This window comes from Pollicipes pollicipes, unplaced genomic scaffold, assembly GCF_011947565.3.
Source record: "Pollicipes pollicipes isolate AB1234 unplaced genomic scaffold, Ppol_2.1 Scaffold_4881;HRSCAF=5763_pilon_pilon_pilon, whole genome shotgun sequence".
NCBI classification, from domain to species: Eukaryota; Metazoa; Arthropoda; class Thecostraca; order Pollicipedomorpha; family Pollicipedidae; genus Pollicipes; species Pollicipes pollicipes.
In genome coordinates this window covers 10,250,593-10,277,966 of record NW_023596576.1, presented here as the reverse complement: position 1 = coordinate 10,277,966, position 27,374 = coordinate 10,250,593, and the positions used below count along the sequence as shown (strand labels likewise).

General features: G+C 54.3%; 1 protein-coding gene across 8 annotated transcripts in view; it reads left to right on the top strand.

Annotated features, from left to right (window-relative positions):
• The first annotated feature begins 1,884 nt into the window (after positions 1 to 1,884).
• The window catches only part of Ctr1A (Copper transporter 1A), a 29,128-nt gene continuing 3,638 nt past the window's right edge, over positions 1,885 to 27,374 (top strand). For 2 of the 8 annotated variants that reach the window (XM_037222911.1, XM_037222910.1), the window contains exons 1-7: positions 1,885 to 2,095; positions 3,201 to 3,350; positions 19,283 to 19,492; positions 24,382 to 24,533; positions 25,354 to 25,487; positions 26,362 to 26,460; positions 27,209 to 27,322. In XM_037222911.1, coding sequence (XP_037078806.1) covers positions 2,032 to 2,095; positions 3,201 to 3,350; positions 19,283 to 19,492; positions 24,382 to 24,533; positions 25,354 to 25,487; positions 26,362 to 26,460; positions 27,209 to 27,322 — 923 coding nt within the window. In that variant the 5' untranslated portion in view covers positions 1,885 to 2,031. Of the gene's footprint in view, positions 2,096 to 3,200; positions 3,351 to 8,837; positions 8,937 to 14,964; positions 15,050 to 19,245; positions 19,493 to 24,381; positions 24,534 to 25,353; positions 25,488 to 26,361; positions 26,461 to 27,208; positions 27,323 to 27,374 lie in introns of those variants that run through there. The other 6 variants (XM_037222913.1, XM_037222912.1, XM_037222917.1 and 3 more) reach the window with 5 other exon arrangements.

The window sequence follows — 27,374 nt, the reverse complement described above, 5'->3', positions numbered from 1 at the left end:
CCGTGCGATGCTGTTTCGTTCCGTACGTGCTGTAGTGTAAGTACCAGTTGTGCATAAATGACGACCTCATAATTTTACAGTAGAAGTAATGAGTGGTGTAAGTTTGTTGGGCGCAATTTTTGCCGCGTGACACAAATGCCGCGTATAAGTATTGGTGTTGGAAGTACTGTTGTGCACAGGCTAAGACTATATGTTTTTTTTTTTGCAACGGAAGGAAAGACGGGTATAAGTTCTTGAAGCAGAAGCTGTGTCGTGTGACACTGATGCCGCTTGAAGGCATTAATAGATGTGATGCGCATATAGGTAAAGACTGTATGATTTTTTAACAGCAGACGTAATGACGGATATAACCTTTTAAAGCATGTGTCTTGGCCTGTAACAGTTGTATCGCTTAGAAGTATCTGCAAAAGAAGTGATGTCGCGCATAAAGCCAAGACTGAAAAAGTCTTTGCGGCAGAATTGCTGATGAGCGTAAGTTCTTGAAATGGAAGTTTGCCTGGTAGAAGTAACGTCGCGCTTAGGTATAGGCAGCAGAGGTAATGTCGTAGCAGTGCCGTCAGTAGGAATTCTGTTCGCAGCAATAACGTGGAGATGAGCCGCTGTCAGGACAGGACGGAGCAGAACCCAAACACTATCGCGTACCGCGACCCCCTCTACCGCAGCAGCAGTGGCGATGGTAGCGCCACCTATACAAATAACACGTACGTGAGAGTGTCGCCAGAGGAGGTCGCAGCTGGGTGTCTTCGCAATCGTTGCTTATTTCAACTGCAGTGTACAACCGAAAGGTCAGCACAGTGGAGCGTGCTCGCCGTCCAACGACGTTAAATGTTAAAATTACAGCCAAAGAGTGCAAGACCGTACGGTAAGCGTGACCGCATATATTGTGGGTCTGGCACATCAGTACAGAAGCACGTCCGCCAAGTTCAGCTTTCAGGGGGGTTGGACCCGGGGCGGCGGTCAGCCCGTGCCCCCGCGCCACGTTTGCTTGGACCCTGTGACAGTGTATGAGAAGAGACAAAGCGAAATCCCGTGTCTTCTCCCTTTTGCACAGAGCTTGCGCCGCTGCTGCGAGGGGGTGACACACGACCCCCGTTGCTCCCTTCTTAAGCTGGGTGCTGGAGTACACGGGAAAGAACATGGAAGGGGTATATACAGAAGGCAGTTTTGGTGGCTTAGTTCTCTGCAACTCGACATCGCGTATCGGGATGCCCACAAATAATGCCGTGTTTGCCGTCCGACTTCAATCCGTGCTATGTTCCGATCGGAGCGTGGTTTAAGCCAGCAAGGTCGGCGGTTACATCACTCATCTCCAGTTGGGTCGGTCTGATTCCCTTCATCATATCAACTGAAGAAACTCCAAAAAAAAATGACAGATCGGGTGGGGCCCTGTTCAGACGCATGGTCACCTTCTGGAGACCCGGCTTCTTTTTGGGTGATGATGATCTTCGCGGACACCTTTTGTGTCGCAATCCGTAGCGCTTTAGCTTCAGATGTAAGAGAGATTTCACCACGTCCACCATCAGTGGTCTTTTCGAATTCCGTTTCCTTTATGTGCTGTGACAGCTTTTGTCTGTATATCCAGTGTAAAGGCAGCGAGGGAAGAACGGGTGGCGGTGGTCTCGGGTTTTTGTTCAATAATACCGATCAGGAAAAGTGTCAATATTTAGGTACGTTGTTGGGTATCTCTGGCTACGCAACAACAGCCAGTGCGAGAATCCGGAAGCAAGATTTTCCCACCTGAGTCGGAGATGCACATTCTTATCCTGTAGGATTATGGACCAATTATCTCACAACCGAGGGATGTGTTCGAAAAAACGTCACGTCGTCTCCCACAAAAATTGTGGCAAGATTTTCCGTCAAACTTTTTTTGCCGTCCACCAGCAGTCTTGAAATTACCGTTATAAAAATTGAGTTCACAAGTTATTAAACATCACACTGCGCTTCCGCGACCCACGTATGGAAATCGCTTCTCGAATTTCGTGATATAACGCTTACGGCTCAGCAACACCAAATTCCGGCATTTAACGGAACATGGAGCAGCCGCGAGACAGCTCTGCTCAGCTTACCTGTCAGCTGAACTCCCAAGAGACATATGGTAATATAATACTATATAATAGTTGCATAGATGCATATCTATATATATATATATATATATATATATATATGTGTGTGTATCTATGTATCTATATATATATATGTATCTAAATATATATATATATATATATATATATATATCTATATCTATATCTATATCTATATACATATATATAAATTGAAGGTCATAAGGTCAGAAAATCCGGTACATACTTCCGTTTCTGAATATTTTCCCCGTGTGTTTGGTTAACTAACTTGTTAGATTGGTGGTATAAACGTCCGTGGTAGTGGGAATAATTCAATCGGTGATGAAATGTTCATTTCGGCTATGATTTATACAATTTGGTAGTAAAAGCTCATTTTCATATCTTTCAGTGGGTAGTTCATACGAGCCGTTTGTCTCGAATAATATGTTGTCTTACATATGACGTCAGACGTCTGTGTATCGTCAGAGCCGTCCAGCGAATATAGCGGTTCATAATTTGGAAACGATGTGACTTGACGGGCCCCACGTCTTGAATTTCTTTACGGAAGGATGTGCTGTCGCAAAAGACCTACAATGCGTGCTTTCTCCGTCAGAATCACCTCTGAGCGAAATTTCGATAGATAAAAGCATTCGAGTCCGATCGCTAATGCGTCACTATCATAGTCATAAAGGACTAGACAGGGCAGCAGTTGTCCGTTAGCACGTGACAGCCGCCGCCATCTTGAGTAGTCATCGAGCCGTCTGTTCCGGCTGCCTGGGTACGTTGGAGGGGGCCGGTATTTGGTGTTAGTGGCAAATATTTTGTTGTTTTGTGGCTTTCGCTGGACAGATTATGCGGTAGCATGATCTCGCAGGGTCGCACGGGATGAACGATTTGCTCATTTGTTTTAGCCATCTTTAGCGTTGCAGCGGGTTCCGCGCATGTGCAACGCGACACGTTTTCTTGGTGTATACACGATACTTGGTGTATGGACGCTCTTGTGTCTTCTGCGAGAACAATGAAAGGTGGTTCTATGGCGCCACTTGTTTTGTTTGGCTGTAAACAGCTTTTGCAACATTCTGCAACCTTTCAACGATTACAAATTACAAAATTCCAGCGTTGAAGTGCTTTATTCTTCAGGGAGCCGTGAGCGACAATCGCAGGGACATACGCGGCTGCCGATCCGTGGACACCGGCAGTATCACCGAGGCGCCAGGCGTGTCGAAGTCCACTCCACGGCAGTGTCAAATATCGCTCCTCTGGACGCCCACCACGCCATCCGGCCCGACGGTGGGTTAACCCTGCGGCGCTTGTTCCATGAACGCCGCGTAGAACGGCAGTCCAGCCGGCGCGTGGCGTGGGCGCGGCGGGGCCGTCCGGGTCAGCGACGGCGCCGCGGCGTTCGGCACCACCGGCGGACCCACGCTCCACACTGTCCGGACGGGTTCAGCCGTACTTCATCGGATGCGACTGCAGCCGAGCCACGAGGGGTGCGTCATTTAAACAGGAAGATAGCGGCTCCACCATTGTCCGGCGTGAGCGCGCGGACCGTCCGCGCCGGCAGCGGTCGCGGAGGTCGGCGGCGGAGATTACTTCGTACGGGTAACTCACTGACCAGTGAGATGCAAGGAATAGATGTTACGGGATCGTTGAAATGTGGCCTCATCTCGTTGAGCCTTTTCAAAAATCCGTTCCAGCTTTAATTTTTGCTTCCTCAAATCTTCCACAGAAACCTCACCCTATGCATTGCAATGGGTCTACCAGACCGAATCTATGCTCCTTGACCATTCCAATATGGCTGCCCTCCGTACGTACCAGCAAGCAGACCTCTCCATCCGGCTGTTCTGTCTAGAACTGTAAATCGACCTATGGTCTCTATCTTCTCATAGATGTATCGGTATCATCGGCGTATTGTCGGTGTTGGCTTCGCAACTTCTTGAAATGGTCTATTAAGTAAAATTAAGCTCTCAAACCGCACATTATTGACATCAATGGATGTACTGGACATGTATAACTACCTTTAACATTTTCATTTAGGGTCCAAATACCATATCACGATAATGTATAGCGTTTCCCGTTTGACTTATCGCTTACTCGCATCAAAGATCGGCGCGTAAATTTGCAGTGCGGCTGGCGGCTGATTATGCAGAGAGAGAGAGAGAGAGAGAGAGAGAGAGAGAGAGAGAGAGAGAGAGAGAGAGAGAGAGAGAGAGAGAGAGAGAGAGAGGAGAGAGAGAGAGAGAGAGAGATAGAGAGAGAGAGAGAGAGAGAGAGAGAGATGGAGAGAGAGAGAGAGAGAGAGAGAGAGAAGCAGAGAGAGAGAGAGAGAGGAAGAGAGAGAGAGAAGAGAGGAGAGAGAGAGAGAGAGAGAGATGAGAGAGAGAGGAGAGAGAGAGAGATGAGAGAGCATGAGGAGAGAGAGAGACGATGAGAGAGAGAGAGAGAGAGAGCAGAGAGAGAGATAGAGAGAGAGAGATGAGAGAGAGAGAGAGAGAGAGAAGAGAGAGAGAGAGAGAAGGATGAGACGAGAGAGACGAGAGAGAGAGAGATTGATTGAGAGGAGAGAGAGAGAGAGAGAGATTTGAGAGAGAGAGGAGAGAGAGAGAGAGAGATCCTGAGAGAGAGAGAGAGATGAGAGAGAGATGAGAGAGCGGAGAGAGAGAGAGAGAGTAGAGAGAGCTGAGAGAGAGAGAGAGAGAGAGAGAGAGGAGAGAGATGAGAGAGAGTAGACGAGAGAGGATGAGAGAGAGAGAGAGAAGGACGAGAGAGTAGAAGAGCGTAGAGGCAGAGAGAGGGAGGAGAGAGGAGAAAGAGAGAAGAGAAGAAGAGTCAAGCGAGAGGAGAAGGAAGAGAAGAGAAGAGAGACGTCGAGACGATACGTTCGAGGACGTGGATGAGAGAGAGATGGGAGAGAGAAGAGAGAGGAGAGAGAGAGAGAGAGAGAGTGAATGACGCTAGGACTTCCAAATGATTCTACGGGGACGTCATAAAACCACAAAATGTGTGATTAGCTGGTGAAGGGTACATGAAAGTCTAAGCCTGGCTAGAACGTGATGGAAATTTGGTGCTTCCCTGTCACGCTTACGGCCACGACAGACTATGACTGATAGTTACGTGCTATTGAGACTGGGCTCATGGCTTAGGTCATATGAAGTCTGAGTTGAATGTGGAATGATTCAACTTCCGGCTGGTGAAAGGAAGATTGATTCCCTGAAAAATATGGTCAATCCTAATTGCCTCCAACGCATATATTAGGTAAATGTCACACGCTTTCTGTTTTCCTCTGCCATGATCTCAATGTGTCTATTGTGGGATATTCGGCCCATCGAGTGGTTTATATGCCCACCCGCTATTGCCAGTGGAACTGAAATCGATCCCAATGTGGTCGATTTTGAAACCCTGGGCTTCACAGGAGTCAGAATCGGGGTCAGGTGGAAATTAGATTGAGCTGCCAGGTGCGGGATAGGAATAGGCCCAGTGCGCTTAGTCAATACTGGTCTGGTCCCGATGAATGGTAACAAACACTCGGCGTAGACTCGGTTCTGCATTCCTGGAATGCATAACAGGCAGTAGAACGCGCATAGCAGAACGCGTAACGACCTTAGATGCGCGGAACGTGTTGGGTAACAGTACTTTTAGCTCACCAAAACCTGCATTTGCACACCAGACCTGCCGTCGCCATTGCACCAATAACACGACAGAACGGACTTATTTAAATGCATGTGCTTGCCATCAACGGCAGGGTCGCCTCCAGCTCGACAGCTTTTTAAAACGTTTTCAAGGAAGCCACACCTCAGCTAGACCTTTTGTGACGTACTCGATTTTCACGAAATATGGGTTACTGCTAATGAACTACAAGCATGAAACATCGGCCTGCTCGGAGAGGATTGCACGGAGACAAACAAAGTCGGATGAGATCGGACGGGGCGGAATGGAACGTGATGAGACCAGACAGGATCGGACAGGACTGGGTTGGAATATGGACGGGACCGGAACGGGCCGGACAGGACCAAAGCAAACAGACAGGACCGGGCGAACAAAACGAGACCGGACGGACCGGATGGATTCGGACTGTACCAAACGGGACCAGGGATGACCAGACGAGATCAGAATCGGAGAGCTCCAAAGGTAACTGAAAGGAACTGAACGGAACAGAACGGAACCCAACGGAACCGGATATAACTTGATGAGAACCAGACGTGTAACAAGCGTGAACGTGTGAGGCCAGGCGGCACCGAGTGGGACAAAACTGGATTGGACGGCACTTGACCGAACCGGACAGGACCGGGTGGAGCCGGATCAGATCAGGTGGGACCGGGCGGGACGCAGAAGCCAAGGCAGGACCGGATGTAACCGAAGACCAGATAGGGCCAGGCTAGGACCGAAAGCGACCGGACGGCACCAAACAGGACCGACGGGGTCGGACGGGGTCGGACGGGGTCGGACGGCACCAAACAGGACCGAAAGAAACCGGATAAAACGTCCGCAACGACGTAGAACGTCTGACCGGACGGAATGGCGCAGAACGTCATGAAGCAAGACGGGGCAGGACGGAGCCAAACCAGACCAAACGTGACCGGATGGGGTTGATGGAATCGGACGGCGCCGGACGTGACCGAATGGTGCCGGACCGCACGGAATAGGATGTGACGAGATGAGGTCAGACAAGACCAGATGGGGCCATAGGAGACTAGACGGGACTGGACGGTACCGGATGGAGACTGGCGGGGTTTGATGGGACCGGATGGAAACAGACGAGATCTGGGACCGCTGGGACTGGTCGGAGCACGATGGGATCTGACAGGGCCTCGCGTGATGGGATCAAGATTTTGGCTTCCTATTAATCGGTCACCAGAAATTAATTAGAAATAACCAAAATGGAAACTTTCACCAACTTGGATGGATCAAACATTTCACCGCCGATCGGATCATTGCCGCCAATACGGACGTTTCATCACAGGTTTAACGAAGTCGTTAGCCGTAATGCCTACTTAAGTCAATAAATACACAAGGATAATGTCCAGAAAGAATAGTATCCACCAGATTGGTTGAGGCTCCACCAAGTAAGACAAATCACCAATATATAGAAGGACATAATAATTTTAATTAGAATCTAGGATATTCACCCCACCAGCAAAAACGACTTTATTTTCAAACCAAATCATCAAGCCATCAACCTGCAAATAGTTCTGGATGCGGATGCCATTGTTCACATTGGAGTTGCGTTCATAGGGGGAGTCTGACTAGCTGTCTGTCTGACTGACTAGCACTGAGTTTCGTAGATACTTAGACATCGAAGGGCGCAGTCAGCTGGTGGTGGTGGTGGTGGTGGGGGCACAAGGGACGTTTTCCTTCCGTTAGATCCTGAGTGGCCTTTGGGACCCCCGGAACAGACTAGGCCTGATTGGAGGACCCAAAGGGCTGACGAGGGAACGACCCCGGGGCGAAAGCTTGGCCCCCAGAGATCAGTCAAAGGGACTTGTTGCGCCTGTTGGGCCTGTTGCGCCTGTTGAGGGTCCCTGGGACGACGAAGGCGTCTATGTAAGCCCGAGGCTTTCAACGCTGAGCAGCTGGCTCTGAGTCGGTGTAGACCCTGAGGGTTCATTTGTGAAACAGGGTCAGGATCCGTGTCCGCGATTATTACTGAAGGCCTCCTGCGTTGGCCGGGGCCCCTGAAATAAGGTGTCTCCCTGTATCAACACACAAAGTACTTAACAGGGACACCTGTGTTGGCAGGGGGCTCTTAGTTAACTAGAGGTGCATTTTGCTGAAAAGCAATAGGACGGGACCCTGGATGATAGCCACTTGCGTTGGTCTAGGTCCTCCTGCCTTACATGGAATGAAAATACTAGAAATCACAATGAAATAGTATATAATGAGACAACAAAAGGTCTGGCCAGCTACGGATCTGGTGCCGAACAGGCTCCCTTCTTCAGACCTTTATGGAAAAAGCTGCTTGTAATGTAATATGCGCGGCACGGTCCGGCACATAGACGCAGCCAAGATCAAGAATGCGGAGGCCCACCCTACCCACCACCACCCCTGCGTGACGAGTTCTCATTGGGATGCTCCGTAATGGATTATCCTGAATGTGCCTAGCGACTCGAACGCGCGCATGGTGACTTGAACCGCCATACCTTCACAGGTGGGATGGAATCACCAGAAGCTGATAACAATACAACTACAGAGGGCGACGAACTGTTGCTGTTGGGTACGGTTTCATTCATTCTGGTGATTTTTTATGCTCTTCCACATATAATTGGAGGCTCAAGCCCTAGAGCCTGGTCAGTTTACTGTACCAGATTTTAACTAGCACCATTGATGATAACTGAGCCGTCTGGTAATTAAAAGGCAGGATTCGGACTGCTGATTCAATTGGTAATCGGTGTGTAATTTGGTGATGGGAGTGACCATTCTGGTGGTTCCAATAATTTTGCCCCGAATATTTTTATTGATAACCTTATTGGTTTTGCAGATGCCAAAATTTTAGTTCCTTACCAAAAAGTGATCGATTAAAGCGGCGATGGTTCGCCTGGGTTGAAAGCCAAATTGTAAATACACGCTCACTATTGCGATTTAATTTATATAAAATATAATTTTCCATCAATGGGAATGTTTGTGCAAAATAAACGCTGTGTTGCACGCGCCAAGTAAAAATGGCTAACGAAAACAATTTATTTTTTTCATGATATGGATGCAGCTAAGGCAGATATGACGCAGGTGAGACAAATGTCGCCCAATTTGTTTTGGCGGTGACCTTGCTTTCATTCATTGCCCGCTCTTTTTTTGCTGCCCTGTGATTTTGTCGCAGTCCGCTGTGACGGATGCTCCAGGACATTACCTGCCTCAAGACAACGTGAGCTGCCTCAGAATATTGTAAGTTACCCCACATTAGTGTATTTCTGCCCCAAAATATTACAACCCGCCCCGAAACTTGCATTTGACGACTGCGACCTTGGCTCAACCACGGAGGTCGAGCGCTGTTTTGTGGGTAAGGCCGTGGGGGTGGTTGTTTTTGTTGAGTGTTGTAGGTCACTAACTGGTACTTTTGACAACATAGCAGTTGTTTAGGAAAGGCTGCCACATGTTGCATCAAACTGAACGATATGTTGCCGTTGTGACCTGCAGAAGTATGGAAATGATTTGATTTGGTGATCAAAACTGTTTCCTACATGTATTTTCACCCTCAGATTTAGTTAATAGATTGCCATTCCTACAGTAATCTGGTCATATTCTTTTAACAGTCACTGTAATGAAGCTCTTTTCATGTTGGTTATGTTGAACCATTGCGATGTGGTTTATTCCACACTTGCAAAGTAAGACGTGCCATAAAAGTAAAATGTTTACATTAGCATGTGACTTAATTGGTGAGGTAGGTCCACTCCATCTTTCCCAATGAAATGTGCCAGAGTATGTGTGGGGTTGGATTGTGCTGTATTATAAAACATTCTTGCTGGTCTGAATTTGTGATATAAAGGAAGGTGTCAGGTAAAATGTTTTGTGAGCTGCATTTGAGCCTTGTTTTATCAAATGTATGTTTCAGCAAATTTTGTAGGTCTCCTGTAATGACCTTAACTGCATTTGTCTTCTATCAAAAAACTACATTCTTTTGATTCAGGCTGTGTACTTTCTTGTAAGATTGATTCATTGTGAACACTGATAACACAGCCATCATAGCTAACATTTCATGTCCCTTCATTTCTGTGTGCCATTTGAAAACCTCCATGATCATGACAAGACCAATTTTTAGCCCTTTGCTTCACTGGCTCATGAAATGCTTCTAACCACCAGGCTGCCAACATGTAAGATTTATGTATTTTCTTACAATCAGGGTCAGCTTGTTTGCTATTGACTTGTGTATTTTGCTCATATCATGATTTATGCCATTTGTCGGTGTAGGTGTACTTTCCTACCTAACGTTAGAAAAATCATTGCACACCATTCGTCGTGTTCAAGATGGCACATATCGTAAATCACTCAAACAGGTAGAATCATGCTCCTACCTTTGAATTTCAATAACTTCGATGGCGAGCTCCCGACGCCGCGCGCACCGTACCGCCTGGACTCCCCAGCGCCGTTTCTGCGTTGCCATTGTGTAAATACAATATTTCTGCTTACCAAGAACTCTACAAAATGTACGGGACCAAGGTAAGCCATTCGTCGTGTTTAAGGCGGAACATATCGTAAATAATTTCAAACAGATAGATCATGCTCCTACCCCTCGAATTTTAATAAATACGATAGCGAGCTCCCGAGCGCCGCACGCCCCGCACCGCACTGCCTCGACTTCCAAGCGCCGTTTCTACGTTGTTGCGAAAGCACAATATTTCTGCTTATCAAGAACCATAAAACATGTATGGGACCAAGGTAACAATAATAAAGCAACCAAAATCGTTTCTTATCGAGTTTAGGTACATTTATGAAACATGCAGGCCAGAATAGTCCAGAACATATCCTATCCTAACCTAACCTAACCTAACCTAACCTAACCTAACCTAACCTAACCTAACCTAACTGAGAATAGACCAGAACCTAAGCTAAGTTTAGCTAAGCTAGCCTGACCTGACCTGACCTGACCTGACCTGACCTGACCTGACCTGACCTAACCTAACCTAACCTAACCTAACCTAACCTAGACTAGCCTCCCCACCCTATATCCCCTTCAACCCAGCATCTCATTGGCATCCATGTTCCATGCCATATATAGGTGCCATATAGTGAGCTTTTATTTAGCTGCCATGTTCTCATTTTGCTTGACATTCCCCACCCAATCCCCCTGCAACCCATGGTCCCGTTGGCGTCGAGGATCAAATTTCATGGATTCTTGCTACCTTGTCCCGGTACATTTTTATGGTTCGCAGTAAATATGGTTTATAGTTATAGTATGGTTTATATAGTATAGTTTATAGTTATAGTTATGGTTTATAGTATGGTTCGCAGTTAATATGGTTTATATGGTAAATATGGTTATGGTAAATATGGTTTATGTTTAGTAAATATTTTTATGGTTCGCAGTTAGGTTATGGTTGTCCTGCCTTAAACATGACGAATGGTTTACTTTGTTCCCGTACATTTTGTACGGTTCTTGGTACGCAGAAATATTGTATTTACGCAACAGCAACGCGGAAACGGCGCTGGGGAGTCCAGGCGGTGCGGTGCGCGCGGCGCCCGGGGGCCCGCCATCGAAGTTATTGAAATTCGAAGGTAGGAGCATGATTCTACCTGTTTTGAGATTATTTACGATATGTCATGCCTTAAACACGACAAATGGTGTACAATGATTTTTTCTAACGTGAGGTAGGAAAGTACACCCTGACCCATTTGTCCATCAATGTGGGTATCCTAGCAGAATTTTCATCACAGCATGGAAGCCACACAAAGATAGGTCATTCATTTGTCACTGCAATGGACAATTGGGAGGGTGCACAGGCCAGCTCTGTCAGGGAACTGTAGGAGTAGAGAGTAGTAGGGAAGTACTGCTTAGCCTTATTTGGACCTGCTGTACATGCCATTTAAGATAAATTTAGAGCTAAGTTAAGTCTATACCATGCTTCCTAAATAAGAAGGTAATAATCCACTGTGCTGAAGCATCTTGGCAGATGTATCAGCACCAGTACAGGTATTTTCCCTCTGTCCATCACTGTAAGCAACTAATGGCTGAATGCTGTGGGGTCTGTCTGTGGCCGGATTGGTGCTGGCTGCCAGAGAAGAAGTCAGCAATGTTGAAGTGAGCTAGAGATGGGTGGGCTGCTGTAGGATTTTGGACATCATAAGAACAGCAGAGGTGTGCCAGAGTGCAGCAGGAATGTAGAATGAAATCATGTAGGTGATTGGTTTTTGGAAGTACTGTAATCTGAACATGCTTCCTTTTGGAAGGAGGGGAAGACATTTTAGAGAAGTAAGATACTAACATCATCCAGTCCATACCAATATGATGTTTGGAATGTTTTGTGGAAGCTGCACAAAACATTTTGAGGATGTGAAGAGCCACTGCTGGGTGTCATTTAAAGGAACACAGGAAGCTTGGGAGATCTGATTAGCACTTGACCATGCACAGTCCGTGCACTGGTAGCAGCACTGGGCCAAAGCTAACAAAATGTTCAAAGGAGCCTTTCATGGGAGCATCAGAAATGGTCGGTGCCTCCTCGTTTGACCCGTCGACTATTTTGACACAACGCACATGTCCCTGGTGGCTGTGACTGCTCCATAGTGTTTGTGTCCGGATGCGCCCCTTTGATATCGCGCCTCGTGGCTGGCCGGAGCTGCCTGTCAAGCCGCTCACAGTCTGCCGGTGAGCTGTGAGCCAGGCCAGCTGGGCATCTGGACATCAGGCCGCGTGTGGTGTCAGAAATAAGCTGGGATAGGCTGTCTGAATTACATTGCTGGGGTGAGAGCACTTTGGGTCAAGTCATGTCGAACACGGTAGTAAATCACTGCCCCAGTAGCGTCGGGGATGGGCCTATGACTGGGGGAAGGGTCTGGACTTGATTTTCGGCCGACAGTGTGGCTTCTGGGCACAGCTGGAGCCACTAGACGCTGTCGCCGCACAAAGCATGTAAGACCACACACGTCGCCGAAGTGCAGTGTGTGTGACATGTCATACGTGACATTGCATGAGTCCACCTGTGCCTTCCAGAAGTCCCCATTAGCCAAATTCCGCGTGGAAAAAGCCCACCCACGGAAACGTTAGTGGCGCACCGCCCCTGCGCTGGCATTGACTGACCCAATGCGCGTGCGAATGTCGGTCCAGCGTGGCCTGGCAACGGGCCGGACGCGCGTTGAGGGCCACCTCGCGGCCCGTCAGTGGCTGTGACGTCACGCGGCTGGGGTCGGCCGGCGGTGTCCAGCACCAGCCGCCGCCGCGTCAGCTGGTGGCGTGGCGGCCCGTCAGTGACTGACGTCACGCGACGCGGCTCGGCCGGCGGTGTCCAGCACCAGCCGCCGCCGCGTCAGCTGATCGCGCGGCGGCCCGCCAGTGGCTGTGACGTCACGCGGCTGGGCTCGGCTGGCAGTGTCCAGCACCAGCCGTTGCCGCGTCAGCTGGTGGCAGGGCGGCCCGCCAGTGGCTGTGACGTCACGCGGCTGGGCTCGGCTGGCAGTGTCCAGCACCAGCCGCTGTTGCGTCAGCTGGTGGCGGGCCGCCCCGCGCCTCCGTGCCGGCGGCGATCAATGCACAGTTCTCGGAGTCCAGCGCTCGGCGGCCGGGGAGGGCCCGAGGGAGAGCCGTCCGCGCGAGCCTCTGCGTGGAACCCGGGGGATTCCTGGCCAAATTGGTTCCGGCCGAAGCGGCTTTCATTCAGCCCGCCGTCCCTGGCGGTCGCCACAACTAAGGGCATGGCTAGTTTCGGTAAGCGGCTGTAGGCAGCGCTGCCACGGCGCCCCGAGCTTGAAGAGTGGCCGGCGGTAGCTCGACTGTGGTCAGCGCCGGTTGCGACACCTCATGACGCTGACCCGATCTTCCCGGGGAGGGAGGGGGAGGGCATCTGGCGTAGGCACTCCGCACCGTGCCAGTTGCCGTGCTCTGCGCTTGCGCTGTCGTGGTCGGTGCCACGTGGTCGTGCTGGCTTGTCCGGGCCGACGGTGTCGGCTGTTCAGCTGCGGGGTGTCAATGCGGCAGTGGTGCCGCCATCACCTGGCCTATTGTGCCGCCCGAGTCCTGCGACTGTGCAACGGGTGTGCCGGTGGCACGTGTTCCTTTGTGCGGACCGCCAGCCGTGTCATCGCTCAGCTGTCGGCCTCTGGCGACCACGGCCGTCGGCAGTCCTGCCGCTGACTCCTTCGAAATCGATTCCGGACTTAAGCCAAATGCCCTTGGGCCGAAATCTTGGTCGATCAAGACTTCTGCCAAGCACCCAGGTGGAGCGGCACGCAGACTGAGCGGGCGCCCTGTCCGAGCGGACACCCTGTCCGAGCGGGCGCCCTGTCCGAGCGGACACCCAGGCTGAGCGGGCACCCTGTCCGAGCGGGCGCCCTGTCCGAGCGGACACCCAGGCTGAGCGGGCGCCCTGTCCGAGCGGACACCCAGGCTGAGCGGGCACCCTGTCCGAGCGGGCGCCCTGTCCGAGCGGACACCCAGGCTGAGCGGGCGCCCTGTCCGAGCGGGCGCCCTGTCCGAGCGGACACCCAGGCTGAGCGGGCGCCCTGTCCGAGCGGACACCCAGGCTGAGCGGGCGCCCTGTCCGAGCGGACACCCAGGCTGAGCGGGCACCCTGTCCGAGCGGGCGCCCAGGTCGAGCGGCCAAACGGGGGCGGGGGTGCAGAAGCCCCGTGGGGATGAAGGACATACGGCGATGCATAATGTCACTGATTTATACTCACTCAATAGACCTGTAATGTGGCATTTCAGCCACGTCCATCTGCTTCAACATCCCAACACCTCAAATTTTGTTTGCACAGTTGCCAGGACGGTTAACGACAGTCAGTACTCCCCGCGCCAATGTTTGCCGGTCAATAACTCAAGGTATGAATGCCTGATACCCGAAGCCCAGTCCGGTGTGGAGCAACAATACTGCTGCGATGTTGAGCGGGCGGGGGAGGTGCAACGACCTTTCCTTTGGCGGTGGTCGTGGCAGCCATTTTCTGGTGTGAGGTCGCCGCGCACCCGGGTGCGGCACGGACCAGCCTTTCCGGTTCGGTCGGTTCGTGCCTCACGACCTTTCTGTGGGCACGGGACCGCGTGACCGGTCCGCGCGTGCCACGTTCACGGCTTCCACGACGCGGGCTACGTCCGGCCGGGCCGAGGTCGCCGGCCGGCCGCGAACGTGTCTGCCCCGGGGCCGGGCCGCAGAAGCGCCGACCTGACCTCACGGAGGGCCGGAGTGGGCGGCCTGGCGCTCCGCCGCCGCTGTGCCCCCCCCCCCCCCCCGCCGTCAGCTGTCCGCCGGCCGGCGCTGCCAACCCCAGTCAGCCGACGACGCTCGCGCCGGCCGGACGCGCTGGGGCTGCCGGCGGCGGTGGATTCAGCTGGAGCGAGTGGGCGCCGAGTCCGTGTGAGTACACCGGAGCAGCCTGCCGACTGGTCTCCGCCTGGCAGTGCGCGGCTGTGACCCGAGGTAGTCACGGCTCGGCCGCCTTGCTCGGCCAGACGTCACGGCCGGGGCAGAGCCGGCGAGCGGTGCTTATTGGCGGCCATACGGCTGCGCATGGGTCGGCGCAGCCGGCTCGGGCGCGCCTGGGCCGGTGGGGCTCTAAGCGATGCGTTGTTGCGCCACAAGATCGTGCCATGATCAAGGCTTGTGTCGTTTCGAACGGAATGGTAGTCTTGGGTGCGAAGCTGTCGGACAGTCAGCCAGCCCGCTCTTTTGTGTGGGATTGCAACACGTGAGGGCTCCGTGTCACGAGCGGTTGGGTTACACTCGGCGCAGGCTAGTTGTGCGGCCGAGAGAGAATCGGTGCCTTGGCTGTGTGGCTGATGGCCATGTGACATCGACTCCAGCGGGACAGATACCGCCCCGGCCCCGACCATATGCTGTGCACTCCGGCTCCGACTTCGAGCACCCCAGCAGTTTAACCTTTTAGGTCGACTACGGCTCGGCTCTGGGGCGTATGGCTCAATGCCAGAACGTAGTTCGGGGCTGTCTATTATAGCAGCACTGAACAGACATCTAGACTAGAACAGACATCTGTGCGTTGGTCTTTGCAAAAGGTAGTGTAGATTCCACATATTTTTTATTTGAATTGTGAAGCGAATGGAACTCTCTATTTCCTCTGACGTTATGAGCAGACAGATTAAGAATATCTTAAAGTCATTAAATTGTCTTCAATTTCGGCCGACTTGGTGATCCAACTTTGGCACCAAATCACAAACATTCAAAGATCGATCCCCCGTGACTTGGCATCATTTATGTTACTTGATGAGTCGGTTCCGATTTAATATCAAGTCAAGGACAAGTCTGCGGCATGCGTACTTGAGCTGGCGTTCTCAAAGTGGAATGTGCACCGTATTTCTGTAGCACAGCGTATGATTATTCGGGCATGCAAGCAAGAGCCACGAACTAGCTGTCCATTGTTTGTCTCCGTGGCATTTAGTAGTTCTCACCACACCATGACGGGAGGAGTGTCAAGGACGGGAAGGAACGTCTTCGATGCCGGGTGCCGACCGTCATCGATGCCGGGTGCCGACCGTCATCGATGCCGGGTGCCGACCGTCATCGATGCCGGGTGCCTACCGTCATCGGCGGCGGGTGCCGACCGTCATCGGTGCCGGGTGATTACCTTCATCTGGGCGCCATCGAGCACCAACAGTCGATCCCATTGCTGCACGTTCGTGAAGCTTGGGTTGGCGCGCGTCAGGTCGCTCATGAAGAAGAATCCTGTCGGTGACAATAGGCTGTAGTGATCTTTTCTTCACCGGTTGTGGTGAAGCGTCTTTAAAACAATATCCGCAGTAAACGAAAACGCTTTCTTCTGTCACGGACGTTCCCATGCTGGATATTACATGTCACGCTGCGCTCTGTTTTGGGGCTGAAGCGCGCCAAAGCCACCACCAGATGCTCTCTCGCGCCTTCTCGTGCCGCGTGATAAATACCACCTGGTGAGAACACCTCGCGCAAACTTCCGACAAACGCCCGGCCCCGTCGGCGAGAGTCCGGGGCCGATGCTTTCGATTTCGCGGCTGGTCGAGGCAGTCACGGTCGGTTCCATACCACTCTGGCACCTGCCGGTCGGCTCGGCCGCTTGCGTAACGCTCCTGCGCTGCCGGAGAGCGGCGGCCGGCCCGCCCGCCGCCTACGGCACGCGTCACGGACCTGAGGACGGTGTGACAGTCCCTGGAGCGGCGCGCCGCCCCGTGCCGTCGGTGGTGACGGCCGTGCCGCTCTGTTCACGGTCGGCCGGTGTCTGTCACGTCGCTCCGAGTCGCTCCGCTCACATGTTGCTCGGTGGTCTGTGTCGGTCCGAGTCCCTGCCTGGTTTGCGGGCTGACGAGGGTTCGGTGCTGCCCCAGGTTGGAGCTCGCACTGGTGTTTTACCGGCGCTGGAAATGGGCCCGTGTCATTGATGCACTTGCCGACAGCTGCCGAAGGCCCGTCGGTAAGCCCAGCGGGTCAGAAGCCCGGCTCAGGTCGCGACCGGACTGCCACTCGCCGGGCCGCGGCGTACCGTCCGTACTGACCGTGCCGACGGCCGACCTTTCCGGCGGCAGTGTGGACCGGGTACAGCGGCGGGCGGTGGCCGTCGGCAGGTGGCAGTAAGGTCCGGTCGCCGGCGTTAATTATCCAACCTTTGACCTGTCTGCAAACACCCCGGCGCCATTTTCGTGGACGGTTCGGTGAGCGCAGCAATAACATGCGTACGCGCGCCGATCGTTCGTGGTGTACAGCCGTGAGTCGGCTAGGGGAAGGCTGATTTCCCGGGGCGTCAATGTGTAGTATTTGAATGTGTTGCTTTTTACATTGTGTACGATCCAAAGGACTGCGATGAAGTCGAAGCAAGGGAAAGTACAGTACATGAGGTGTGGTAAAAGGCACAATTTCAGCACTTCTCCTTTGCCGAACGCCTGTTTCAGCATTTTACCAATGCCAATCTTTCATTACTATCCAGCCGTGCGGGTTTCAGTCTGCCATTCAGGCCTTTCCAGCTATCATAGAAGCGTTCCACGTTGTCCATCGCATTGGGAATGGACGCTGTTTTGAAGGGCAAATTTAGTTCTGTGCGCTTGATCCAAGAGATCGAGCCCATGGAGAGAGCGTGTCAAACTGACCTCCGTGTAGTGGTTCTTTAGCGCCTCCCACGCCCCCAATTTTTTTTTTTTGCCACCAGCGAGCACCTTCGAAAGGAAAGGGCCATGTTTCGGGGGATCCATGTTAAAAATGAATAGGCGAACGAAATACCGATCGATGACCGCTTTTCGCGATCAATCGATCTCTATCTCTCGGAGATAGAAAGATCAAATGCCAATTAAATCAAATCAAATTCGCCAAATGCGCCGAAGTCTGGCCAGATGTTGCCAAATTGTCGGAAGAAGGCCCTGTCTACCAGATCTGACGAATTTCTACAGTTCTAGCGAAATGTTGAAAAAATTGTTTTCGGTCCGGTGGGCCGGCCGCGCTGTGAACCGGGCTTGAGCGGGCTCTGTAAGGGTGATTACCGGAGATGACGAGTTGAAGTATTCAAATGTATTACTTGCTTCAGAGAAACAATACTAAGGACTCGCAATGGAATCGCGTAGGTGGAAAATACCACAAAGGGTGTGACAAAGCCCACAACTCCCTACGAACAACTGGGCACAAGTTTAGCATTTGTCCCATGCGGGCCGTTTGTTTCAGCTTTTTCGTGTGTCAACACTATTATTTTATTGTTATCCGCCTGTGCTGTTCAAGTTTACCATTCAGGGAATCGGGGCTCACCAACCTTCACAGAACTGTTTCTCGTTTTCCTCCCGAGTGCCACCTTTGCAAGCACATCATTAGTTATGGACGTAATTTTGGGGTGCGCCCGTGCCATTTTTAAAGCGCTGCTCGCCGCTGCTGTCGCTCCCCGGCCGGCCGCCGCCGCCCCACCCAGCACGTGACGGGCGTCGGCCGGCCGGGTGTGACGGGGGCGGCCAGGCACGTGCATGGCCTCCCGCCGGCGCTATTTGGCCGGTTATTACGGCTGGGCGAGCTCCGACGAGGCCGTGCTAGTCACGCAGCAGAGCCGCCGCCGCCGCTGCGCAGATGGGCCTCGTCTGCGGGCTCGAGGGCCGGGCTTCGAGCGCCGGCTTGTCGGCCCGGGCCGCCGGATCGCTCCATACGTAGTTACAAGGATTCATTTCGCGAGTGTCGCCGGAAGCAGTGGGGTGGGAGGCGCGTGAGACGCGGGAGGGGGCGTGTTTGTGTCATCATGCTCGGCGGAGCGCGGCCACGGTGCCGCCCCCTGCTTGTGCTGCACAAACACGGAGACTGGTCTTCATGCTCGATGTCGGGTCGAGAGGGTGTCTTTCGTCGGAAGGCAGTCACTGGGTGTGATGCTTTCATAACATTGGCCAGAGCAAGAAATACGAAACCGACGGCTGTTTGCTATTGTATATCATTGTGACTTACAGGGTTGCACACAGCATATAGTTCCTGTGCTGTCTACCTACTAACGCGAGCTCCTGGTGTCATACGTTTGTCGAGACTGACAGTTACGAGAGAAGTTGTTTGCGAGCGTCGATGCGGCACGGACGTTAAGTTGTCTTTAGATTCTGCCCTGTCGATGTTCGCAGGCGTGACGTTCAGCAGCCCGCTTTTCTTCTCCGAAAGGCCACCCACCTCGCGCCATGGACCACTCCGGCCACAACATGGACCACTCCGGCCACAGCATGGATCACTCCGGCCACAACATGGACCACTCCGGCCACAACATGAGCGCTATGGACGCGGCCAGTGCGGTGGTGAACGCCTCGCTGGCGGCGGCCACCACGGCCGCCAGTGAGCTCGCCACCGCCGTTCACCAGCACGTCACGGGACAAGGTGAGCTGGGCTCGGTGTGAGCTAGGCTCGGTGCTGGCGGCGAGAGAGCGCGCCGGCGAGCTGGCCTGCTGCCGGGGGCGGCGGCCGGCTCTGCTCCGTAGTTGTGTGTGCGTGTGTGGAAGGCTCGTCCGCACGCCGGTGGTGAGTGCGCCGAGCCGCGGCGCTGTCAGGGCACGTGGAGTCGGCGGTGCGCGCGCCGCCGCCTGCGCCGCGTGACGCTCGGTCGGCGCTGTTAGTCACTGTTGACACCGGCGAGGCGCCGTGTCCTCGCGGCCGGGTGTCCGCTGCCGTGTCTCTCAGATAAGGCGTCGGACGCTGCGACGTGCACTGGCGGGACTCGCCGAGGCGGGCGCCACCTGTGGCCGGCGCGCGCGCCGCGGGGTCGCTCGGCCGCCGAGATAGGCGCCGGGGGCCGCGTGTGACTCGGCACCTGTCGGCGCCCGCCGCCCCCCGCTATCGGTCGGCTCCAGACGGTAGGGGTGCCCGGCCCGGCGTGCGGCCGCGCCGGAAGCGGACCAGATGTGTCGCCCGTCGCCAGACGTCGTCTGGGCGCCGCGAGCTGTGGAGCCGCCGCGGACGGGACGGGACGGCTGCCACGCCCGGCGCCCTGGCCGAGCCGCGCAGCTGGAGGGGCGGGGCCAGCAAGGCCAGCGACAAAGGACGGCGGACGTCTGCCGCGGCCGAGCGTCAGGCGCCTGTCGCCGGCGGGGCCGTTGTATGGGGTGTTGTCGGGTGATGTACCGTACCGTTCCCACTCGGTTCAAGGGCAGTCCAGAACTCGTTGCTAGAAAATCTCGTAAAAGATCAATTGTTTAGGTTGTTTCATGCGAGATTCCTAGTTGTGAGTGAGTACCTTCCATCTAGTTTCAAGGCTGCAGTTTTCTGCACTTAGTCGTATTGTGGTGTCGGTGTAGCGTTTTGTTTAGTGATTTGCGTGGAAGTGAAAGGACTGACAATTTACACTCGAGATACCTCTGCACTGTTATGACGGACAATTCAGTGATGTTTGCGATGGCTCAAAACTGTTGGGGAAGCCGGGGAATGAACTGTCAGGGGAGGACGGGAGGAGGTAGGGGCGGGGGGCGGGGCGGGTGGGGAGCGGTATTGTGTCAGCAGCGAACGGCAGGCAGCACGTGCCCAAGACGCAGCTGCACATGACTTCTTACGTTACCGGCGCAGTGATTATGCGTCATAACTTCATTTTTAAGAGAGTTAAGTGTGTGTCGCGGCAAGGTTCAAATAAGCGCTGCGTGATTCAGACTGCTGCCGTTCCAAACCTGTTCAGTAACGCGGGGAATTAGTTTGTTGCTGCGACAAGGGGCTGAAGGGCACAACAGCCACCAGCATGGCGCTGGTGACATTGCTTTTTGGGGGTGAACTGCTCCCAATGACGCAGTCGCACGGCCACTGCCGCGATCTGAGCGAGCTCCGTGGTGTGACGTGCAGATGGTGTCCGTATCGCGGTTTTGCACCCAGATTGGCACATCGGCTACTCAGGAGTCCGTCGGCGGCTGGGTAGCAACGATAGATGACGTGAGGTGATATGCAGCGTGTGTCGTGCAGGTGTTGGCATTATTTGGCTGGAGCAGTTTCTGTCACCCCGGCTTAAGCCGGCTGGCAGAAAGTGTTTGGGGGAACTTGCAGAAAATGTCATAAATCAGGTATTGCAGAACGCACTCTAAGCCAGTAGTGCTAAATGGGTCAGCTAGATCATGCTAAGCATAGTCAGTGGTAATGGCTGACTGCAACAACAGCAATCAGAGATGGTTAGGGAGATGCATGGCATCTATCGTTGTCAGGGAGATACCTGGCAGCTGTCGTTGACATGAATTAACCTTTAAAAAGATTTATCGCCCATCTTTGTGAAACAATCTTTCTAACAAGCGCTGTGCACCTCAAAGCAACGCATTGGGACAGTTTCTACCAACTGGTTAATCGGAGCCATTGAAGCAAGTTAGTCGAAGCTAGCAACGAGAAAATTCAGCTTGACCTGTTAACATGTTTTTGCGTTTTCTAATCCAACAAAATGGCGTCCCGCCGCCGAACAACTATGTAGTTGTTTATTTCACGTGCAACGACAGGTCCGTGAGAGAAAAGACTGAGAAAGCCAGCGTGAATGCAGAGGCCATATGAGCGCTCAGGCCAGTCGCTGATATGTTAAAACAGACAACTTTTGCGGTTTCTGGGCTAGCACCACCTCATGCGGTTGTCATGTAATGGTTGAAAAAAGGGAAGTGGCTGCAGCTGGTTTCGACCGGCTGAATTGCCAATCCTTGCGACCATTTCAGATTGGTAAAAGCAGAGAACTAGACCTACGTCTATGCGTGCGTCCTGTGTTTTTATTTTGTATGACGTTCGATACCACGTTGCATGGAGATAATTCTTGACATAGGAGTTGGTGGACGTAGGGGTTTTCCTTTTGATCGAAAAACTCGCATTCCACAAGTTTCCTAGGTTTGCACAAGTGTTTGGATATCTATTGTTTGGCTGACCCAAGTTTTTCGCGAATTTCACTGGAATCATGGCAGGCGCTGATGGTGCTGAACCGAAAGAAACTGTTGTGGGTCAGTACGATGCATCTTTTTTTGGTGCTACATAATTACTCTGGTACATAATTCCGCACACTGTTACCGTCGTTCGGCCATTGCAATGCCCCCTCTCTGTAATATTCGCCGCACGCAGCCGTAAATACCGGTTCGTTTGTTCAGTCAAGTGTCCGCACTCAACAAGTTTGTTTTGCCGTTTGCACCAGATAAGATAAGATTTCTCCGTCCTGAGGAACTCCGTCCCCGTCTGGAGAGAGGAACTGTTTGCTCTTCTTTCCGGGTCGCGGCGCGGATTTCGATAAGCGAGCGAGCTGCGTTGCTGCTTGCATTGCGTGGTGTGTGGACCCGGTAACGTCGGACGTGTTTTTTAAGAAGAGTCATACTGTGGTCCCTCATGTTATTATCTTAGCTACTTTTAACACATCCGTCCGGAACATCGGGCGTGATTCAAGTGGCCGGGTGACAGCGGTCTCAAGGTGACTCCGACAGCAACAGCTGATCATGTTTTATTGAGTTCGTAAGTTTTTAAGGTTGCTTAGCGTAGTACAAACGTGAGACATCGATCTGTTAGTCATGAAACCGTTCAGCTGACTCAAATGAATTAGACGAGTTATGAATGTTGTCAAGTGGCTCACTTATTTTGTATTTGTTGAGTAAGCTCGTCTGAGCTGTGAGGCCCGGTCACATGCGCTCAGAGGCGGACATTGAGTCTTCTTCACCATTCCGGGACAGGCGAGCAAAGTGAAGCGATCTACAGCCGGAAAGAGACAACATCAGATAACGATGTCAGGCCGTCAAAGATCGCCCGAAATAGTCCCGCCCCCCCCCCCCCTCCCCAGTGTCATACTCCCCTGCTCGTGAACAGCTCAAGACGCCATCCACGGCGCGGCCCGACACAGCCTGACACCGTGCCGTCTGTCCGGAGTGACGGCATCAACCACTACGTCGTTCGTGACGATGTCAGAACGCTGGATGCTTCTCGAAGCCAAAGACCACGTGTGAAAGGTGTCAGAAGGCCTTGCGTGTCTCGTGCTGCAAGCCGTACCTTGCGGGGCAGGCAGCATCGGCGTGCGCCTTGCGCGTATCGGATGTGGCTCATGCCATACGACCAAGCGTCAGATTTCCATAGCATTACTGGCTCGGCCGGGGTGATGTTAGTGCGCGGGCAAACCTGTCCATCGCTTGGATTTGTATCTGTAAAAACATTGTGTCATGTATGTGCTGTTGCACATTGTCTGTTTGGAATCGAGCGCAGTGTTGCGCTCTTATCAGCTGAAGTGGTGCTGCGGAGCAAGTGACTGAGCTGATATCTGCCTATACATTGCGACTCAATTTCAGGCCCGATAGCAGATGGTTTGGGTCTTTACGTCCTAGATGTTACTGCTGACAATGCATAGTTGCCTCCAGTGGTCGTTTGGTATCAAACAAAAGCTGCTCCAGATGTACCGTGGTTGTGAAGGTAGTCAGATAGGATGATGCGAAACAGTGAGATCGAAAGGAGCGTTGTGTCGGCATTTAGGATTGGCGATTGCCGACCATAGACTACAGGGATAGGACCAAGTGAGGTTATCTTTACTACACTAATAAGTCAGCTGGGCTGCGTAATCTTGCCGGGCTGTGCGATACGTAGAGACGGATGTATATAGTATGCGGCGCGTGTATAGTCCATAGCGCAGCGAGCGTTGATGTCTGAGGTGCGGTCGAAGCCTCTCAGCGCGCCGCGCAGTCTCGGTCGGTGCACGGGCGGCCGGGCGTAGATCATGAAACACCCGACGTCCTCATAAGAGGACTGCCGGACTACATACTTGGCATTAGCTACAGTATCGACATGTAGCGCGGTGCCTTGCGGATGTAGCACGGTGTGAAGAGCATTCGCCTGGCCTGTGATGACTCATGATCTTGTCACCCCCCACGTCCGCCCGGCCTGCGATGGCTCCTGATCGCCCCCTCCCCCGTCCTGTCCCGTCACCAGAGCCTAAATCCGCCCTGGTGACAGGACTCCTGAGTCCTGCTCCGCCGTCCCAGATGTGGGAGAGTGGTGCCAACACTTTTGGCTCTGCTCGGGAAGGGGTGACTTACGATAATGCCGTGCGTGGACGCAGGTACTGCCCATGGTCCGCGCTGGTGTGTTCTGGGCCGAGCGAATATTCTGCTCCACGTGTAGAGCGCGTCGTGCTCTGTCGTCACTCTTATGTATACCACACGACTCCGCGCTGAGTGGCGTGATGCGACGGTCCCCCACGGCCGTCCTGTGGTCGTCCCTCCGTCCGTCAGCCGATAGAGGACATTGCCAGCCGCGGCCGACCATCACCCTGACCTGGCCTGGCGTCGCTCTGCCCCCAGACATGGCCGCGGCCGGCTCGGGAACGGGCCACGGTGCGGGCATGGCCGGACACGACCACGCCCAGCACGTGTCCGCCGGCGCGGCCACCGGCGGACACGCCGTCGGACACACCGGCGGACATGGCGGACATGGCGGACATGGCGGCATGTCGGTGAGGGAGCCGGCGCGCACAACCCGCCGAGCTGGAGCGGCTCCGACTCCGGCAGGGTCGCTGTGGGCGGGAGAGGTCGAGTCAGGTCATGCCGTGGGGTCAGGGATTCAGTTGGTAAATTTGTTGCGCCGATGGTGGTGCGTGGTGCCAGGCATTCTACGTGTTACCACTCTTGGTAGATGTTCGCCAGCCAGACACTGGGTATGTTATTTGCATCTCACTATTGGTTGTAGTTGGCAATGCTAGTGATGTTTGCTCTGTCAATGCTCCGCGACAGTTTTACCTGTGGCTTATGGGCCGAACCCCAACGTGTATGTTCATATGACTGTGTTGCGCGGCGCTGTTCCGTCATGTAATTGGCGCATTATGTGTTCAGTCTTGTTTTGTGGTTTCCAACGCACGTGATTTGTGTTCTACGGTATGTTTTTTTCAACTATATCTTATCACCTGTACACCGTATTTGGATACTTTTGCACATTGTGTAGGTTTTTTTGTCTCCTCTATCGCTTGTCCCACGCACGGCAGGGATACGTATATGGTGGACATTGAGCTCCACTTCAGGACAATGTGAGCAAGCTTGGGCGCAGGCGTGGGCGTTTCACTGAAAATTCAACATTTCGCTGGCGGTCGCCAGTATTCTCAGCGCTCCGCCACCGCGAGAGGCAGCGGACTCTCCCCGCGAGGAGTGCCGTCTGCTGGACGTGGCCGCATGGGTCACACCCGGGGCTGACTGAGCGCGCTCGGTCGGCCCACCGGACGGCCTGGTCGGCCGCTGTCGCCGCCGGCGCCCACCTCGCCTGACCGGCTGACCCTATTGCAGATGACGTTCCACTTCGGTGTGAGCGAGTACGTGCTGTTTGACGCTTGGCACGTGACCACGGTGGGCGGCATGGTGGCGTCCTGTCTGGGCCTGTTCATCGTGGCGCTGCTGTACGAGGGACTCAAGTACAAACGGTACGTCTCGGCCGCTCTCTACAGGCGCCCCCCGCCCGCTCTCCCTCTCACTTGCTCCGGAACGGCGTGTGACTCCGGACGAAAGGGGAGAGGGCCCCCTCTGAGCCTCCCCGACCAGCGACGGTACAGCGCCGCCGGCCGGGGTATGGCGCGTTTGGGGCCTCACTGTAAGGGAGGGAGTTTACACGGACGCGGCGTGCGGTGCGCCGCCGCTCGTGGAGGGTCCGCCGACGGTGCAGATCAGTGTAGACCAACTGGGGTGTCCGCTGCCCGGCTCATTCCCCGGCCCTCGTTCGGGGTGAGGTGAAGCGATGGCTACATGGATGATCCAACGTGGGGGGTGTGCTGCTCAGACCACGGAGGCGCTGGGCGCGGACAGCAGCGCCGGTGCCACGTCATCCGCCCCGGGGCTGGCCATGCGGCGCGATGGCGCTTGTTCTTCGCGGGCAGCGAAGGGAGCGCAGTAGTGGCCAGGACTACCGGGTCCCGTATGCTCTGCAGTGGTGGGCCCTAGAATCAAAGGACTCCACTTCAGCCCGCAATGGTCTCCCCAGTCCTCTACGCAGTCTCCTCTGCATCCTCCCCTCTGCGTCATCGTTATCCATTGCCACGCATGATTGGGGAACATGGGGCGAACTAGCGCGATAACCATAAACCCAAGTATCCAACGATAGTCCGACATCCGGTCCAAGTTAACTCACGAATCTCGCGTCGACATCCACCGCTCGCTGCTCCCTGCTGAGTGAGCTGCGTCGCGGTCCTGGCTGCTGGAGACGCGACACGCACCTTGGAGCCGGGCCAGCGGTGCCCGCCTGTGGGGCGCCGGGCCCGCCCCCTGGCGGCCGCTCTCTGACGGTGGGCCGGCCCGTTCCAGCGAGGACCTGCTGCGCAAGAACGCCACCCGGGAGCAGTTCGACACGATCCGCGTGCCCAGTGACGGTGGCGTGACCGAGGTCACCACCGTCTCCAACTCGTGAGTACCGCCGACCGAGCTCCGGCCGAGCGGCGGGTCTGCCCCTCCGCCCGGCCGGTGCCGGACGGGCCGGGTGAGCTTGGGTGTGTTGTGCTGTGGGAGCTGGGTTGTGTGGTGCCGAGAGAGACAAACGCGCGCCGACCGTCCCGGAGGCAGCAGGTGGCTCTGTGGACAGAGACGTGGCCACACGCGGCAGCAGCAGCAGGGCGGCAGCGGCGCCTTCCCGCGCTTCTTGGTGGTGAGGGCAGCTGGTGGGTGATGGTGGGTGATGGTGGTTTGTGGATGTTACACATTGTCGCACTGGTTCCTGAGAATGCCGCTTGGTGTTGTGGTGTCTGTATCCATCACCTCCGCAGATCTGCGTTTGCCGTCTCCTAGTTCCCTGTGCATGCCTGCTGGAATGGCGGCCAAGCTTTGCCGTCCTCCACCGGCGCTGCGTACGGTTTAACTCGGGCAAATTAGCGTATTAACCGGCCATGCTATACAGACTATCCCCAGCTGGCTGCAAGGTGTTTCTTTAGCCAAATTATCCAACGGGCTAGCTCTCGTAGAACTGTGAAAGAGTCTGCACTGTGTGAAAAGTAAGACACCTCGCCGTACTGCCTGCTTGGGGCACGTGTGCGGTGTCGTTGCGTGCCGCGGGCGGCGCCGCCTGCGTCCGCGGCTGGCGTGTGTCAGTGCGGCGCCGCGCCGTGCCCGGTCGGCCCGGCCTCCGCTCTGACCGGGCCGGCCGGCTCTGCCCGTCCAGGGAGTACGGCGCCGCCTCGCACGACGCCGGCGAGCGCGGCTCGGAGGGCAGCGACGCGACCGAGAGTCGTCCGATCACGGCCTCCGGCCGGCGCAGTGAGGCCGCCTGCGCAAGGTAACGTGGTCCGCCCCGCCCGGCGGCATCACTGCCCACTGCCGCTCCAGCA